Source organism: Melopsittacus undulatus, chromosome 6 (assembly GCF_012275295.1).
Source record: "Melopsittacus undulatus isolate bMelUnd1 chromosome 6, bMelUnd1.mat.Z, whole genome shotgun sequence".
Lineage (NCBI taxonomy): Eukaryota > Metazoa > Chordata > Aves > Psittaciformes > Psittaculidae > Melopsittacus > Melopsittacus undulatus.
In genome coordinates, this window is record NC_047532.1 from 74,008,524 (window position 1) to 74,027,899 (window position 19,376).

General features: G+C 44.6%; 1 protein-coding gene across 4 annotated transcripts; it reads right to left on the reverse strand.

The window, feature by feature from the left end:
• Positions 1-4,104: 4,104 nt before the first annotated feature.
• Positions 4,105-19,167, reverse strand: NONO (non-POU domain containing octamer binding). 4 transcript variants are annotated; one of them, XM_031048218.2, is made up of 11 exons: positions 19,023-19,167; positions 18,636-18,804; positions 15,947-16,167; positions 14,626-14,927; positions 12,320-12,415; positions 11,084-11,280; positions 10,750-10,834; positions 9,483-9,585; positions 8,072-8,114; positions 7,326-7,435; positions 4,105-5,150 (listed from the first exon to the last, which is right to left on the reverse strand). In XM_031048218.2, exons 2-11 carry the CDS (start codon positions 18,793-18,795, stop codon positions 5,013-5,015), a joined length of 1,455 nt encoding a protein of 484 aa, XP_030904078.1. In that variant the 5' UTR covers positions 18,796-18,804; positions 19,023-19,167; the 3' UTR covers positions 4,105-5,012. The 4 variants fall into 4 exon arrangements, with proteins under 4 accessions (XP_030904078.1, XP_005148297.1, XP_005148298.1 ...); XM_005148240.4 differs by having other exon boundaries at positions 4,107-5,150; positions 18,681-18,804; XM_005148241.4 differs by having other exon boundaries at positions 4,654-5,150; positions 15,947-16,140; positions 18,681-18,804.
• Positions 19,168-19,376: the final 209 nt, after the last annotated feature.

Consider the following 19,376-nt stretch of genomic DNA (forward strand, 5'->3'; position numbering starts at 1 on the left):
ATCCCTACCTGTGATTCTCCCCCTCTGCTTTCCCACAGTTCCCAGCCCAGGCACCAGAAGGTGGCTTTGCCTATCTTTGGAGGCAGCCAGAGGCGGTGGCTGGTAACCGGAGAGCAGGCTAAAGATGGACACAGCAACTCAGCAGCTGACAGGACCCGGCGCCCACGTTATCTCGAGAAACATTTCTGTCCTGCCCTGCCCCCAGCAGAGGGGACAGGCACTGCAGGCTGGGCAGAGGACCTCCAGCACCTGCTGTCCTGCCAGCATCTGGCATAGAGGCTCTGGCAGCACACCAGTGCTCACAGTCAGCTCAGGGCAACCTGTGATTTCTCTTGACAAAATGCTCTGTTTCTTCAGCAGTTATAGAAGCAGCTAAAATTCTCCTGAAAAAAAGGGAAATAACTTTGCAAAGTCACAGGGCAGAACCTGTGCTGCCCTGCCCCAGCCCCGAAACCACCACTGCCTGCTTGACAGAGGCTCCAGCCGACCAAAGCAATGCACCTGGCCAAGACACCTTCGATGCAGGGTCTTTTGCAACCCAGGGATGAAGATAATTGTCACCATAGAAGAAGAGCACAGAATGTTACACGGGTCCCCTGTACCCAGGAGGCTCCCTGCACCTATTCTGGGACACAAGGGTTTTCCTTTACAAAACTCTACAGATCAAAGGTTTTATTTAATTCCTGCAAGCATCTGCAACAAGTACTCTTTTTGCTGTTCCTGTTTGCAGGAACAGCTGGACACCTCAGTTTCCTGTGCACTGCCCTGGCCTCCCAGAGCACACAGCACCAGGAGAGCATTTCTGCTCAGGAATTTGGTTTGACAGAAGCCCTTGGCACTACCAGGCAGGACAAAGGACAAGTCCTGGAGGTAGAAGCTGCCCAGGGAGCCGGCTTGGGAGGGGAGGCCACAGGGCACACTGTGGCTGATGTAACCCCATTCCCATCCCATGATGTTGGTTTAGCCCAGTTAATCCCCCTACAACAGCCTGCAGGATCTGAGGGGATCTCCAAAGTCCAGAGTCAGGATGAACCTTTGCCGGAGTTCTGGAGATCACCATGGAGATGCCTCCAGACTCATTTTGCACTGCACTGCTGCTCACCTCCAGCTCAGTTCTGCCATCCTCACCTTGTGATGCCATCAGCAGCAGTAACGTCAAGCTTTTCTCCATTACCTTGTTAGCAAGGAGGACAGCTCCGCAGAAGGGAAGGACATGTACCACCATCACCACCAGGCCTCCTCAGATCTGGGTAGCCTGTGTATAAACCCACATCCACTCAAAAGCTGGGGGGAAACATGAGGGCACTGGGGAACTGTCATGCTAGCATGAACAGCATGGTTTAAAGCTGATACCTCCCTCAAACGTCTGCAGTGCCTCAAGACACAGTAAATGATACAGTAATCCCAAAGATGGGTAAAAAAAATGCTGTTGGCATCCAGAGCCTCTGTTCAGGTGGGAAAGATTGCTTGGGACCACAAAGCTCAGAGAATTTGCAGTCCTGGGGGCTGGACAGAGCAATAGAGTTTCAGATCTCCTTGTCCTTTTCACAGGCTGGCAGCAGGGCTGCAGCTGTCACCATCCCAGTGCCGGCGAGAACCAGGAGCTCATATTGTCATGCATGCTGGGAGCAAACGCCATGAGGATGCTGTGGCTGCCTCACACAGTGAGGCTTGTCCTTGCAGAGGGACCAGCAGACACATGGGGGGGCCGCAGCTGAGCAGAGCCCCCTCAGCACCAGAGGAGTAGCAGCCCACAGTCCACAGCCCATGGCAGTACTTCTCTGCCCTTGCTCCTCCACTGCTCCACTGCAAAGGTCTGCAGGTAATGAGGCTTGGAAGACAGAACCTACCAGGAGCACAGCTGTCAGTGACAAAGGGTGATTGGGGTGTCCACAGCTCCCAGCACAGGGGAGGCTTTTGAGGGAGGACAAGGTGAAATAGGGATGTGCTCCAGGGGAAACCTTTGGTCACCTGCACCTCAGCACCCTCACAGGGAAGACTTCTGCCTAAGAGCTCATCTCAGTCTCCCCTCTAGCAGGTTAAAGCCAGCAAGGAATGGGGCAGCAGAGAATTAAAAATAGATCCTATTTGGTTTATGTGCACTTAATTTAATGCATAACAGAACAAAAAGGTAGAAAAAATGACCAAATGATTCTTAAACCCAGTTTAGTGTGTTTGCCCTTGCATGATCAGGGTCAGTTTAAAACAGTCCCCCAGAGTCCTGGGGAAAACATGCTGGATGCTTCTGTGGAAGGAAACTCCTGCTCAGCTCTGGGTCCTCGGGATACCCTGTGGAATCCAGAGTAAAGGAAGTTCAGTCCTAAAGCATGGAGTAGTTCCTCCATACAAAAAGCTGGTTAGAGAAAGGAAAATCCCTGACATAAATACTACAGCTACATATGCCAGTAGGCAGAATTCATGTTCTAGTTACCTGGGAAATAAAATGTTCTCCATAAGAATATATGTGAGCAATTCTCCAGTAGAATTTCTGCCCAGCTGCTCTTCTGTCAGCACTGCTCAGTACCAGCAGTTGTCCAAGAGGTCTGTACTGATTGTACTGAACAGCTGAAAGAACAGCTTGGAAAAAGACCATAAAAATCATCAGAAATGGGCATGTGGGCAGTCTTCTTCTCTCCATTCAAGAACACTGCCCTTCTGCAGCTTGAGTTATTACAGAGCAATCGCCCCAACACTCTGCTCTCATTGAACAATTACACCTTTAAGCTGGAATCAGCTGCCCAGTTGATGAGAATTTTCTCCCTGTAGCTCAGGCACTGCCTTGCTCCCAGAGAAAATTTCATCTCTTCAGAGCTGAGCTACTGAAGGAGCCCATTTGCTCTGAAAACACATCAAAAAAGCACACTTCGGTCATCAACAGGAACCAGTCCAAAATGAAGAGCTTAATCTAATCTGAAGATGCGGTTTCCTCATCATTAGCTGGCATCTGGAGTAAAAACCTGTTGTCTGGAACAGTCTGAACTGGTGGGAAATGTGGGGGCTTACAGGTTTTGCTTTGGAAGGCCCTGTGACCTTAAAACACAGTCATGATGAGCTCTGTTAGAGCAGAATGGGCTGGGAAAGTGTCCTAAAGGCAGCAGGAGCCTGGCTGAGCTCCCTGCTCTCTTCCTTCTTTTTGACTACCTCTTTCACAGAGGTGATTCACCACATAGACAGTCAGGTACCAGAACTACAACCAAAACAGCAGATGAAACGATGACTCCTGTCAGCAAGGCCATAGGAAATCACATCTTCCTTCTTTCAGCTTCCAAAGGTAGTTCACTGGTGTAGTAAGTTTAGTGTATTACACCACTTGTATCTTCCTGCAGTAATGGACAGGCTCTAGTGAGACATGGTGTGCCAAAAAAAAAAAGAAAGGGAAATGTTTGCTGCTTTGGTATCACAATATTATCCCTGTACGAGTTAGATTTGTCAGATCTTTTTGATCCTTGCAAATGCAGCCACTGTTGTTGTTTATGCAGCTTCCCTTAAACAAGTTCTAACTAAGTCCAAAAATGATGGGAGTTCAAAGCTGAGAGCAAAATTCAAAGAACAGACTGCTCACAAGCCCTTAACCTGGTACAAACTGATTCTGCATAAATGCATTTTAAACAAGCTGACTGGATATTACAGCAAAGAGCAAGGGTTTGCTCCTCATGATAGTCAAAATACTTCATCAGTTCACAACTCCGTAACAGCCAGGGATCTGGAACAGCATGCAGAGGGGGGTGTTCCCTCCTGTGCACAGGCTGAAGCTCAGGTCTTCCCTGTGAGGGTGCTGAGGCACTGGTACAGGGTGCCCAGAGAAGCTGTGGCTGCCCCATCCCTGGCAGTGTTCAAGGCCAGGCTGGACACAGGGGCTTGGAGCAGCTGCTGCAGTGGAAGGTGTCCCTGCCTGTGGCAGGGGTTGAAGATGGAGGAGCTTTAAGGTCCCTTCAACACAAACCAGGCTGGGATTCTGTGAATCTCCTCAAAGGTTAAGCACCCTCTTTTCAGAGCTATGTGATAACAACTTTTGCACCATAATCTGAAGCATGGTTTACTCCAATACATATGGATACATTTTTATTAAAAACAAACAAAACATTCATAAGCGAAGACACCAGATAAAAAAGGCTTAAAATCCACTTTAATAATGCATTCCTGTAGCATTCCTCAAACTCAGACTTCTTAGTGGAACAATTACAACTTGTGTTCAAACAGTTTACACTAAATGAAAAATCCTGTAGTACTTCTACACAAAAGACAGGCAAGGTTAAGACTATACAAACATTTGTTTTAGTTAAATCTTCAGCAAGAGATACAGTATCTTTTTCCAATAGATTGTACTTTACTACCAGTAAAAATGAACAGCAATACAACACGTTATCAAAAAAATCCAAAGAAGAGCCTCCCACAGCCATTCCGGCTGCACACAACAGTCAACTACTTTAAAGAAACAGATGGTCCAGATAAAGGAATAACTACAAGTTAGAAGAAAAATAAACAGAATAAAACCAAAGCAACCCCGAACATAAAATCTTCCCCAATTAACTACATGATGGATAATTTGGAGCTATATCAATTTACAGAATCATGGGAGCTGCAAAGTACCCAGATGCTGCCCTTATTCTCTAGAAACTTCTCCTGTGATCTTCAGCAAGGTACACTACACAAAAAAAAAATGCCAAGACACTGCAATTTTTATCTAGTTTAGTCTCAGGACTCCAGCTGCAAACAGGAAACCTGGAATGGTCAAGGCGTGAGGGTCCTTGCTGGATTTCACTGGCTTAACAGCCATGGCAGCCTCCCAGAATCCATTTTTCACATTGAAATTATAGGAATGCACCACATGAATTCTTCTAAAACCTTTACCAGTCAGACTGCACTCCCCTTGGCCTAGAGTGAGCTTTACCAAAACAGGCCCTAATTAACTATTTTTAATATCATCACCCTCCCCCCTTGAGTTGAGCCCTGCGTGGCTTGCCAAGATTCCTTTCCTTTCTGGGGTGTGCGCAGGGAGTAGCTTAATCCTGTTAGTATCTGCGACGCTTGTTAGAACCAAAATCTGCCCCTGGATTTCCTCTGTTGAAGGCAGGTGGATTCCCTCCCATTGCTCCGAGGCCCTCCATCGCACCGCTCTGGCCAAAGCGGTCTGCAGGTGGTGGTGGAGTCTTGTGATGAGAACAAACGCAGAAGAGGCAGGGAAGAAAAACAAGGAACAATGGGCAGTTAAACACCATTTGAGCTGATTCAGATTTTATTAGGATTTCGCAATTCCAGCTGACCTTGCTACAAAACTTCAGCTCATAAAAGAGCCCCCATGCTCTAAAACTGGACTGGCAGGACCAAGTCTTTTTCACTGCATAACTTGTAGTCAAGCACACTGGAATACACATTGCACTATCTCAAAGACTAGTGGAGTGTGTGAGTAATGCAGCCTGGGCAAGCAAGACTTCACATTCCAATCATATTCCTTCACCCAAATAGAATACAAAGGGGGCAACATACTGATCCTACAGCACTACCACAACCCAGGTGCACACAATATTCCAATTCCAAAATAAGTCTATACTCTAATCCTATCCTGCTATTTCCATTCCTTTGGCTCTCCATTTTCCCAGCTGGGTTAGTGCTATTGCACAGCCTCTTGCTTCCAGCAGGGAGGTGATCAAAAGATAATTCAAGCTGGAAGGTACATCACGAGGTCTCTAGTCCAACCTCATGCTCAAAAGTGGAGTCAGCTGCGAGGTCAGATCAGGTTAACCACGGCTTTATCCAATCAGTCTTGTAAACATCCAAGGATGAAGACTGCACAAAGTCTCTAGGCAGCCTGCTCCACTGCTTCAATGTCCTTATGGTGGACATGATACTTCCTTTGGGGAAGGTTCTAGAGGTAACCACTGCCTCTTCCTTCCCCCAGACTGGGGCTAAGTGACTTCACAGAGGAGAGCTGTTTTACACCAGGCTCCTGGGTTCCAGATATTCTTTGTCCACAGCTTTACAGCAGTGATACATATATATGCAGTGTTAGGTGATAGACATATACGCACACCATAATTTGTATTAATACCGTAGATGATTCCATGGTATTGTTGTCAATGGGAAGGTCCCTAGGGATTCTCAATGCTCGCTTCACCAGCAGTGCAGGTGAGGCACTAGCAGTATCACAGCACCCCTACCTTTTCCCCCTCCCTACAGATGAAAAATTCTGAAAAATCATGAATTTCTCCTGTAGGATACACCACAGGGAAGGACACTGCAATCACTCCAAGCAGCTGGAGCAAACATGCAAAGTAACTGCTCCCTACCTGACTAAAAAGCTGGAATTTAATGGCCCAGTAACTCCTAAAAACAAGCACATGGCCAGGACAGTTTCTAAAAAGACCGCACATATGTTTGTCCATTAGAGAAATAGCTTACTGCTTTTTGGAAATACTGTGTTATTTCATTATATTGATCTGAACTACCTCCCTTTTCAATTCCTCTCTTCATCTTTCCCCTTAATTTTCTTGTGTAGTACACATTCTCTTAACCTCAGTCACTCTAGTGTCCCCCCATCAATTAGGTACAAAAGCTTATAGCTAAATAAAGCTGTTCTTCATGGCAAACAAACAAAAAAATCCCTAATGTAGTGTTCAGGATAGGATCAAGAAGCCTAAGAAGGAAGGTTTTCAGGAGAATTGTTTATTAGACCAATTGATACAAACTGCTAAAGGAAGATTCATTTCTGGAGAAACCTGACTGCTGCTGGTACTGCTGTTGTCTGGGAGTGCTGACACAGAGAGGATTGATGCTCTGTATTACAAAGAATGAGAAATGCCACAGAAGCCATGGTCTATTGTACAGCTCTGCAGCAAAATTTAAAACTAATACGTAAATTTAAAAAGGCAAATAAATAAGCATAACCTCCACTGATTATTTGCTGTTTACCTCCTAAGCAAATGAGCTGAACTCATTTGAGCATACTCACTACTACCATACTCATTTTAGCCTATCAGCATAGGAGAGAATTGTTTTTAAAACTGATCCCGACAGCCTGGCTTTATGCCTGCAAGAACCTACTCTCAAAACACACATTCAACAAAGTGCTTTCCACTATGCCTTTTAAAAATTAACCATATATTATTGCTAAGACTGTAAGTAGTTATTAGACTTGTTCAATCTTCTGAAAAATCATCAGCCAGGACCTAGACAAGATTAACTTATCAAGACCTCAGCAGGAATTAAGCAACAGGCCTAGTCAGACAAAGAAGTTCAACTTCAGCAGCATAGTTATTTTCATTGCTTAACAATGAAAACAATCTGCATTTAAAAGGTGTGCACAAAAGCAGATGGAGATACATTACCATTCCCATGGCACCATCAGGTATCATAGCTCCAGGACCAGTTGCAGGAGGTGCAGCAGCTGGGACATTGGTACCACCCATGGCTCCTCTATTGTTCATGCCAATGGTACCTGAAAAAAGATGACTGAAAAACAGCCCTGGCAAACACAGTGACTGGGGTCTACTCATCACTACAGAGCCACAAAATACCACACAAACACTGTGTAAGCTCCATGTAGTGCTATATTCAGGGACAGAGGCCTAGTCCATTAGCTAGCTTTGCACCGTTAGGTCAAGACAAACTGATCTTGCATTCCAGTATTATCTGAAACTACAACAAGCTTTAACACTCATCATCTTCAGTAATCAATAAGCCTCTTCTCTTGCTCTTGTACACATGGCCTGAACTGTGTAGTCAAAATATGGAAGTACAGTAATCAAGATTATTTCCTGAGCTCAAAATCTAGCACTATGCGTCATACCACTTCTGTATCAGTACAAACTTCTGAAGCACACTATGGGTCTGATGGCAACATCAACAGTCTTGCTTACTGAACCAAGTCTTTCATGATGTACAGTGTGCCCCATACCCAGATTTTGCGGTTTGGTGTCATATGAACACTGCCTGTGTTCACTGTATGAACTGGGAGAAGGTTAGTACAACTGAGTTTCTATAAAAAAAGCCAATAATATAAAACTACTCAAAAATCATACAGATTTTGTAAAGGAGAAAAGGAACATGCATAGAACAAAGAGAATACTCTTACCTCCCATACTCATCTGTCCCATCCGCATGTCTGGTGGCTCCCTCTGGAAAAAGAGACACTCATTTCAAATGATAAAAATTCAGACTTAAAAAAAAAGACAGTAATTACCCAAGTTTAGCAAGTTCTGAGGTTTGCTGCTGAAAACTGTAGAAAAGTCATTCCCAGGGTTAATTAAGAAAAAGAGGATCTGAGGTACCTTCACACTGTAAGTGCTTAACACACAGGTCTTATTTAAAATAATCTCATTCTGAAGGACTGTTTTTCACAATCATGGTAAAACATCCAGCAGCAAAGCTGTGCATGCAGATCTTCCCAAACACCAGCATTAAGAGATATCTGGTATCTGGATGGCAAGATCTGCTGAGCAGCAGTAACTAACACGTGAGATAGAGTTAGTTTTGCTACTTTCTCAGCATAGCTAAGCAGCTTTTCCAGTTGAAAGGAATGCAAGCTTACATAAAGACACAGCAGCGGGTCACTTGCATTAAAATACCAGTTAGTGAGTTCAGTTTCTCATTTACTAATAGAGCACAGGACACACAACAGCTCTCCCCCACTGCAAAATTAGGAGCACCTCCTCACTTCAGTGAGTGTACTACTTTTTCCATAGCGGGAACTGAAAAAACAGATTTCACTTCACCTGTCGTCTCAGTGCCACTACTTGGCATATGAAAGCACTATTACTTAGAGAAACCAGCTCTGCTACACAGGCTAATATTCGCATATTTAGGTAAGTCACATGGTTTTGGCTCTCTTGGTTTGACATAAATTGACCCCTGAGGAAAACAGCTAAATATTTCATGAGGATACAAGAATGTTGCTACCCAGTTGCCTCCACACCATTATACCACCTCAACAGCACTTCAGCTGCCTCCACAATAGAAACTTGCTGGGACTGGAAATGCATTGTTCTTTATAGAACTAGAGATACTACTATTAAAAGGCAGGTACCACACATTTTACATTACAAGAAAATACTTGACCAACTACAAGCAATTATCATGCTTGCAGCAGTGCCTCAACCTGGGATCATTTCATCTGAGCATGACTAAGACAGACTGTAGGCTACAGATATAACTGGCCATGACCGTAATAGGGTTCTGCAGCAATCCTTCAAGACAGCACATATTTGTTACTATTAGAATAAAATCAGGTAGCATATATTCTTCTGAACAGGAAGATAGCTAATAAGGGCCTTACATGAACAGCAGTGGGACAGTAACTGGGGTATTTGTATTCCCCAGACTAAGCTGTATTAAGACTAGAGGGAGTCAATAATTTAGAGCAGAATACACTAAAAACACAGTCTATCAACTAACAAGTTAAGCATTCACAGAAAGCCCTGTGCTGTGGAAGGGCTAAACCCTAATGTCAGCATCCAGATGTAATGGGAAGGTAGAAGCACTCATACCGCATCAGCAAAATTCCCTTTAAAGCCTTCCTGTTGGCGTCTCATCATCTCTTCTTGCTGCCTTCTCATTTCCTCCTCACGGCGCCTACGTTCTTCCTCTTGCCTGTAAAAAAGGTCCAAGAATACTCAGTACAATATAGCCCAACCATTTGCATCACAGCATCGCTGTGCTGCCCAATTGGTCTTGTTTGGAAATCTACAACTTTAAGAACATTATTTTGCTGAGGCTGTAAAATATTAGGTACCTTATAATGAGAACATGTATGTACATATTTGTGCACATTTCCAACACTTTCCATTTTAAGGAGTTCATTATAAAAACAATATGAACACACACAGGAATATCTCTCATGAGGAATGACTGAGGGAACTGGGGTGGTTTAGTCTGATGAAAAGGGGGCTGAGGGGCAACCTTATTGGTCTTTACAACAACCTGAAAGGAGATTGTAGTGAGGTGAGGGTTGGTCTCTTTTCCTAAGCAGTGATAGGACAAGAGGTATCAGCCTCAAGTGACACCATGGGAGGTTTAAGTTGAGTATTAGGAACAATTTCTTCCCTGAAAGGGATCTCAAGCACTGAAACAGGCTGCCCAGGGCACTGGTGGAGTCACCAGTCCTGGAGGTATTTAAAAGATGTACAGATGTGGCATTTACAGACATGGTTTACCTACGGACTTGGCAGAGTTAGGTTTATAGCTGGACTTGATCTTAAAAGTCTTTTCCAACCTAAATGATTCTATGTACACAGCAGCTCCCAAATACACGCCAACAACATGCAACATAATGCCAAACAGTTGCCATTCAAGCCAAACAGTTCTCAAGACCGTTCTATTAGACCCTTCTATTACAGAAGTAGTCTGGAGATCTTCCTGGGGCTTCTCAAAATGAGCCTGAGATAAGGAAGAGCTGGAATGGAAAGAGAAATCTCTCAGACTAAGTTATCCCTCAAATGAAGAGATAGATGCCAGAACAGGGTTTTCCAACCTGCAGCACTGAATTCACTGAATCACTGCACTGATTCTGATTTTTCTATCTGCTCTGTCAAGGAGCTAAACTGAGACACAGAACTGTAAAAAAACCCAAACAATAATCAGTGGAAGAAACTCCTAACTGTTCCATCTTAAACCACCTGTACACCCCCCTTATGAACAAAAAGGTCCAAAACAACAGTCACATTTTAGGTAATAATTGTGACACTGAATAATTAGGTGCACTGAAGAAACATTCCATAATATTATGGGTTCACAGCCCATAGCCTGCCCCCTTACCTGAGTTCCAGCTGTTTACGTTTTTGTACTTCTTGGTTATGCAATTCCTCCATTCTCCTCAGCTCTTCCTGGCGTCTCATTAAATCTGTAAGAGACAACAGTAAAGAACCCAAACCCATCTCCACCTCTTAACAAGTTCCTGACCTAGAACCATAACACACAAGAGAGGTAAGGTAACAAAGCCTCTAGCAACACTGTAACATCTCTCCATTTGGTTACAAGTCAGGCAGCTCAACTTGGCTCAACTTCAGCGGATTCTAGCCAGTCTACTAAGTTACCACCCCTGGATGTTGCAGAGCCATGTTTTGATATTGTATTTGTCTTGGATTGATACCTTGCCGCATGAGCATAACCTGGTGCTCATGGCGAGCTGCTTCCATTTCCATTTCCAGCTTCTCTCGAGCTTCCTTGATGTTGCGGTCTACTTGCTCTTGCTGCTGCTTCTCCATTTCTATTAGAGCCTTCCAACGCATGGCATATTCGTATTCAAAGCTGCCAGGCTGTGCAAACCGAGGAGGCTGCTCACGCTCCCTGTCAAGCAAGGAAAAGCTAGTGAATGCTTCAACAGAGCAAGGAGGAACCAAGAAAAACACACTTGTGAGTTAAATGCAGTTGCAGACCCTTTTAACAGTCAGAAAAGCATTTCTTAGCAAAATAAGTAAGGAACCACTTTGTCTTCTATTTTCTCACAAATAGCTATGCCTAAGTGTTTGCTCCTCAGGAGTCAGCTTACTGAACAGAGAAGCTTTGACAGAATCCTCCTGCAGAATTAATTATACATGGAAACTGTCCTGCTCTCCTCCATAATAAGCAGTGGCACTGCTTTTGTAAGACATAAAAAATATTTAGAAACACTCTGGAAAGAAATAGCCTTTGTTCCTGCTCTGTATCTTATGGATAGATTCACCTCTGAAACAAGCACTACCCAAATGTGTGTATTTCACTAATCTCTGCAGCCCCTGAACCTTAAGCACACAACTATGCCTAATGCATCCTCTCAGCTTCTGAAGCTCCGTAGTCTTTCTTACTCAAAAAATGAATGACCTCACATTGTTTACTAATTCCCACTGTCTGGATCACATGATACCTACTTATACTGGGAAGCCTTCAAAGACCATGGCCTTATACATAAATAGACAATATACAATCTCCTAATGCTATTCATATCATTCCTTAAATTTTCACTGTGGGTTCAAATCTGTTTCCTCTGCAGACTTCCCGTAATACTTAAGAGCACATAACTTAAGTCTTTCCTTCAGCTTCTCATCTGAGCAAAGGGATCTCATGTTATCTCAAACTGACCTATTTTTTTATTCCAAGAACTGAAACAGACTTATGGAAAATATGTGGAGGCTGCCAGTCTTGTCCAGCAGTGCGGATCCAAACCCATTGCTTGCTTTCAGCTGACCATGGCAAAAGAGTACACAGTTCTCTTTCCAGAGTCAGGTCACATTTACAGAAACAAGGACGACCTTTAGAGCACTGACAAGCCACCCTCTGACGACTGAGACACTATTCAATGCCCTAGTCCACAGGTAATCACATCTCCCATCACATGGCGGGCACATACTTGTGATATTGCTGGTTTTTAATGACTAGTTTCTCTGGTAGTCCCTCTTCATCATCATACTGATCCATGGGCTCCACAGTGACAGGGCGAGGGAATCTGTAAAGAAAAGATTATGCGCTTTCAAGAAAATTCAAGGATCTTGCAGTGTAGGAAAGCTTGCAGCCTACAGGAAAAGTACTGCATCTGAACTTCTGTAAGAGTGCTTTTAGCACTCCCAAAGAAATTCAGAGCAGTTGGGGATCTCAACCAAACTGAAACCAGAAATCAACTTGAACACTTTTTTCTTTCTTTCTAGAATGGGAGTTGAACTGTTAATCAAAATCCTTGTTGAATCCAAATCAAAATTGTACTGAAAGAATATTTGCAGTTACTGGTTCAAATTAACAGCATAACTAAAACCTGACATACTCCACTAGGATTTACTCATTATGAAGTCTTGTAGGCCCTAGAACGTGCATTCTTTTCCCCCCTCCCTTTCTTCTCTTGCTATGTGGTCAACCATGGGCTGCAAAAGTCTTTGTGTGCCTTTTTATGGCTGCCTAAATAAAGCAAAGAGTAACTACACTCTCCTCACTGGAGATTGTCGGCTGTACCGAAATGACCATGTGCCATTATTGTCAAGCAGCAGTGCCCTAAAGTACCTGTTGGGCCCTGCCTGAATTCCCTTCCCCCCTCCCTAAGAAATCCACTGCTGCACTTCACAACACAAACACTTCACACATGTGCTTCTGTCCTCCTGGTTTCTGCATGAAGAAGAAAGTATTTAACAGAAGTGTTCCCAATCTCTGAAATAACTCCCCACCACAGCACTGACACTGCTCATTCTCAGCACAGCAGCACTGCAGCTTCTCATTAGCCCCTCAACCCCACTTGTAATAACTGAGGAAGCTGCAGTGGCCAGACTCCAGCAGGAAGGCAGGACAGAGGCTAAAATCTCTCTCCTCGTCTGAAGATCCACAATGTACCTTTACAGTTTGATGTGGCATATTCATATTTCAGAATTAACAGTCTTATTTTCCAACATGAACCAACTGCAACCAGTTTATCTAGCTGCTACCATCATGAAATAGTACAAACCTGAACAAATTTAATTAAAACCAAACCATAACTAGAAATAAGCAACATTCTGTTTTGCTGTCCCAGATATCAGATGCATTGAGAGCTACAAAAAGACTGAATGTTACCCTCAGGTGCTCTCAGTCATACACCAGTAGTGATTAGTCTTGCATGATCACTTTTAAAAAGAAGTTTTCATGGTTCTTTCAGGATACAAACTTCTGAATCAGCAAAAACTCCCTGACAGCAATCCTGCAGAGCACTATGCACTCTGCTGGTTATGGCCAAAAAGTCTCAGGGGAAAGCCCTCAGATATTAAAAAAAAACCCGACGCAAACAAAAAAACCCCAAGCCTCAAAACCAGACCAAACCCCACCACCCCAAAACCAACAAAACCCAGCATCTGCTCTTTGAAACAGAATGGGTTGTGCATGGGTGTATGATTCTGCCATATGCAGGCCTCCAAGAACAAGGAGGGAAGTGAGAAGTACAAAGCTTATAAAGTTACTTTGGAAATGAGGGGTATAGCCCAAATTTCAGGAGGTATTTTCACAAATTCTAGGTGTATTCATACAAAATATACAGTAATTTTATTTCCAAGAGATAGAAAAATCACTCGAGTTAGAGCAGCAAGCCATATGCTGTGGAATGCAACTAGAATTAGTCTTTTACTTGAGCAAGTTGACATAATTATGCAAGAACTAGCTTTTTTTCCTTGGTCTTGAATCATTAGGCAACAAAATTTATTATGGTGAAAAATCCAATCTACCCGGCCACCTCCTCTGACAGATCCCATGCACGTAGTGGCAGATCAGCATTCCACACCAGTAGTGCTTGCTGCTGAGTGGAGACCCATCCCAAGACTTGCCTTCTGAATCGACCCAGAGCGCACAATTAACACACTTGAGCTTAATTTCTAACAAATTATATGGATGGTCTCTGAAACAGCTCCTGCTTTTTAAATGCTGCTTTAATTACCCTAAGAAGGCTTTATCCAGAAAGAAAGAGCATATCGGTATGTTTCATGCATTTACCCCACTAGCAGCTTCCCAGAATAAAGTTTTCAGACCTGAGTTTCAGCAGACTCACTCTTGTTGTAACAAAGCTCAGTAAAACTCCCCCTGGGCAAACCACCTACCACCTCCTCCCCATCTGTCCTGCTCTGGTGTCAAGAAACAATGCTCACAACACGATGCCACCCCTCAACCTGCACACATGAAAGTGTAACACTTCTCACCCTCCATACTTACGTAGTTAGCAGGAAAGATCCATCGCTACATCTATCCAGGGCTTTCCTAGCAGCAGGCTTCCCTGAGAACTCCACAATGCCTTTCCCAGAGGATCGTCCTCTGTCATCCACAATAACCACAGCCCTTTCCACCTGGCCAAACACTGAGAAGGCTTCCTCCAGGAGCTCATTGGACACAAACTGAGGCAGGTTCCTGACTGTCAGTGATGCACTGTGGCATGCAAAACGCACTCTTAGCTGCTTCCCGCGTAGAGGCATATTGTCTAGTTCCACCTTTGCAATCTCTGCCAGAGTGCGAGTTTCCTGAAGATAAAAAAAGTTACCATTAAAACTCCCAGTGCAGTACAGAATCAGCCAGTGTCAGAACAAGCCTATTTCTCCTGAGCAAGTAGTTCACAGAGAGGAACAAATCATTTTCCCACAGCACGCTAAAAAGTGCCCTAACAAACCATAGCTGTTGTCTGTCACCAGTTACTCTACCTGAATAGGTATGTGCAGAGTAGGGCAGGGGAATGTATCACCATAAGCTTAATTCAGCAGCCAGTACAAACTAAGCAAACAGTTAAATGATCATTATGTATCAGCCATAACTACATTAAGGCTACAAAGCAGGATTCTTACAAGATTAGTAAAAAACAAAACCCAACAATCCAACTATTAGCCAAGTCTGGTAACTGTAAAAGGAAATGCTGATTGTATGACAATCCACAAAAAACACCCTATGCCAGTTTCATGCACTTCCACTCATTTAAGTCACCACCAGGCAACTACACTATAGCAAAGTGCCCACTTTGGTGTGGGAACTTTATGTTTCATCCACTCACCTTGAGACTTTCAGAAAGGTAGTACACGAGCCAATAAAATCCAAGAACTACTACTCTATGTCAGTAGCTACCTACCTCCGAGCTACACTTCTATGTAATCACCTAGAGATCCCCTATTTCAAGAGCATTCACCACTCCAGTAATACTGCATGACCTCCTATATCCATAGAAATTCCATGTTCAACCCTTCCAGAATATGGAAATCACCTTGTCTATAACAGCATCACACTCATGTTTTCCTTCTGTTTTCTACCAGCTGACTTCAGAATAACTTAATCAGATAAATCCTTAATAAATAAACTTAATAAATCCTGCCATGAACTGCCTGAATTCACATTCCTTTTCATTACAAGATCTAGACAAACCACTTGCAGGAGCTGATCCCATATTCCAGGTTACTAAAATCAACAGGAGGCTTAACTAGAAAGCTATCTGAACTTACACTCCTCCAGCACAAGTCACTGCCACAAAACACCCCAAAGGTAGCATGTCACTCACCAGCCTGATAAAGCCAAAGCCTTTATCCTTGTGGATGAAGACTTCACCTGCCTTGCCGTACTTTTCAAATAACTTTCTCATCTCTTCCTCTGTAATATCAGGGGGCAGATTCCCCACAAACAGGCGGCTTCTTTGGGTGAAGGTCTTTTCACCAGGTTTCCGGAAGTTCTTCAGGTCAATAGTCAGGCCTTCATCTGAGGGGAATAAGGTACACAGCTGCTCTACAGTTGGGGGGATAAATTCTATTAGGTTTCATCAGAGTGAACACAGACACAGGCAACACCACTCATTTACTTCAGTCTCAAACCTCTCCATCAATTTCTACAGCAACAAAGGGATCAGATTTCAGAATAGGTCTATATTCTTTTTAAACAAAACATGTACTTGGATGTCAATGCTCATTAACAGTGAAAGATAACTTAGAACTGGAGAAAAGGACAACACTGCAGCTCAAAATAAAGATACTTCGCCCAATTTTTGGAGACCTGGTCAAGATGATTGGCCCACAACAAAATCAACTGTAGACACAATACAGGACTTTGCTGTTACAACCTGAACTATTACAGAAATACCAGTTTTAACCAGCAACCAGATTTTTACCAAAAAACAACCAAACAACCCTCCCCCCACCCAAAACAAACAGAAAACTAAATTAAACAAAGCCCCTACCCCAGCCCCCAGCCAAACTCCAAGCCCAGATGTCCAGACAAATGTGCAAACAGGAGGAAATTTTGCCCACAGATAACATCTGAGACAGCTGTCATGCTGTGAGATGAGATTTGGGTTCTAGAGTCCTGGGTTCCAAGCTGGAATGGTGAAAATGGCAGGGAAAAAAAACACCTCCCAAAACCCAGCCACAAAGGTAATTTCTCAGAAAAAAAAAATACAACGTTCATGAAGAAAACCTATACCCAGTAAGTGATGCTATAGCTAACACTAATAAACAGGACAGATTGTAGGAACATTCTGAAATCCCCACATGCATATACAAACTTTAACCCTTAATTCAGCAAGAGTCCAGCACAATCCTGGAAGATCTGTTACATGCCAGATGCAGAGGTGGCTTTATCATCACTCTACCTCCCTGTATCCCATTTTCCTGAATGCATATCAAACCTCCTCACACAGACAACAAGCCATAGAATTCAATTCCTTTGCTTTGCTGAGGACATCTCACAGTCACACATACAAAATAAAACTATGATCATGAGTGGCACTCATCAGGAAATGCTATTCATGCAAAGACAAGTCATGCAAGGACAACTCTTTTATAAAATAAACACACATCTATGACTAACACACACACACAAAATCAATCAAATAATAAATAAAATCAATCGGAGAGTACTATCTGTAGAAGAGCAGTGGAAGTTATCTACTTCACACAAGCAGGGTGCATAAGTGTTTTGTCCTGTGAATATCACACCATTAGCAGATGCTTGGGGATTAACTGCAAGGCTTGTGAGCACACTAGGAGGGGCTTACAGCAGAATTATACCACTATCACTGTCCTGCCTTGAGCAGATTCACTCAAAGGCAACTGAGATACAGTCTCTCACTATAAGCTGATCCCTGTGAGAATACCACAATACAGTTATTCTGTTGTACTGTTCCAAACCTGAGTGGAAAGGACTGGCCTGCCACCCCTGTCTATTATTTTCTATGACCTGATAAGGAACCTGTTTAACAGAGCCACCTAATAAAAATATACAGGATTTTTTTACTAGCCCAGGATTTGTGTTTCCCCCCAAAGGAATCATTCAGAAGTGCATGCAACTTCTCTGTGCTTTGGTTTGAATAGTGAAAGTGTCCGAACTTAAAAAATTAAAAACTAATATAACTAAAGCACTTCTTCCCCTGAAAATGCTAACTGCAATACCTTGCTGCCACACTTCTAAACTATTAAGCCAGATCAGTTAAGGCTCCAGAAGCCACTGATGCTGTCTCAGCTCATAAATACCTCCTCTGTACCCCAACAGAAGACCTACAGGTCACACTGAGAAAAAACTTGGAAACACACTAGTTCAATATTAGCTAGTATCTGAATACTGAAATATGAAGTAAAGCTGGTCCCTCCCATGCAAAAAGTTCCTCTTAACATGTAACTGCAAATTGCTATAACAACGCTCTTCCTATAGCTGTACTCTTACAGCAGATTCGTTTTGCTAGCACTTAAGAGAAATTTGTGTTGAGAAACCACCCTTTTCGGCTGGATGACAAAAAGAATCGGAGGCAAGGGAAAGGGGACATCATGTATTTTCAACGTTTACAGAAACACTGTTAGCGGCTCAAAGACTTCCTGAACTTCCTTTTTTAAGAGAGCTTTTCTTGACAATTTGAGACAAAGGAACCTCTACATCACTGCTCAGTTTCAGGAGCACAAAGAACTTATGAACAAAGCCGTCAAACATACGGCAGCTGCATCCATCCTTGAACGGATTAAACAAAACAAGCCCCCAAAATAACCCTACTGCAATTCAAACCCCGCCTGCAACAACGGGAAAGCCCGACTACTGCGAGCGGACAGCGAACGCAAGCGCGCTTTGCTCGAGGGCCTGAGAGCTTATTGTTTTAAAGCGAAAAAGGGAGTTCGCTAGTTTCTGCCAAGATACGCCGCACCCGTGCGGGCCGGCAGCCGACCCGGATCCGAAGTTACGCTACGCCGCGAGGGCGGTCGCTCAACGCCTACCCAAAACAGGGCCGGGCGGCCCGGCGCGGCGGGCCCGGGACTCACTCTGGCTGTTGGCCTGCTGCCCGTTGGCGGGGATGGACGGTGGCGGGTGCGGCTGGTGCTGTTTCCGCGGAGCGTGGTTCTGCTTCTCCATGTTGAAGCCCTTGTTGCCCTGCATCTTCCCCACCTAAAAGCAGACACGTCCGGTCGCTCGCGGGCCCCAGGCGGCTTCCACCGACCCCTGCCCCGCCTTGCCGGGGCCTGCCCGCCAGCCACAGCGGCCGCATGCAGCGGCGGGGCGGACCGCGCAGGCCGCAGCAAGGCCCGGTGGCTATGGTCGCTTGCAAGCGCCAAGCCCGTAGCGGAGCCGAGCCGAGCCGAAGTTCCGCCGCCGTCTGTGCTCACCTCACGGCGGACCCCAGCTCCGCGGCAGATGGTGGCCGAACGAGAGCGCGCGCGCAGGCAGCACTCACACAACCTAACCAGGCACCTACCACCCGAGCTCCCATTGGCCTCCCGTCCGCAGCGCCCCGCCGCCACTGGCCGTGCTCGCCGCCACTCACAGCCCTCGGGTGAGGAGGGGCGGGACCATCCCAACCCGTAAGCCCTTCAGATGGAGCCGATTGGCTCCCACGGCGGCGGCGGCCTGCCGCGCGTGCTGCCAATCATCGCGGCTGGCACAAGGCTTGGGTGCACGGTAGCCGAGGGACAAAGGAGCCCAGCAGCCGTTGGGGCGCACGCGCAGGCGCACTGACAATG

Bases quoted from the DNA above. Each gene is read 5' to 3' on its own strand.
- NONO (XM_031048218.2), bottom strand. From the start codon at position 18,795: ATGCAGGGCAACAAGGGCTTCAACATGGAGAAGCAGAACCACGCTCCG. The intron at 10,835-11,083 runs GTATCAATCCAA...TGTCTCTTACAG, and splicing joins GGTTATGCTCATGCGGCAAG to ATTTAATGAGACGCCAGGAA. The intron at 7,436-8,071 runs GTAAGAGTATTC...ATCTTTTTTCAG, and splicing joins GGGACAGATGAGTATGGGAG to GTACCATTGGCATGAACAAT.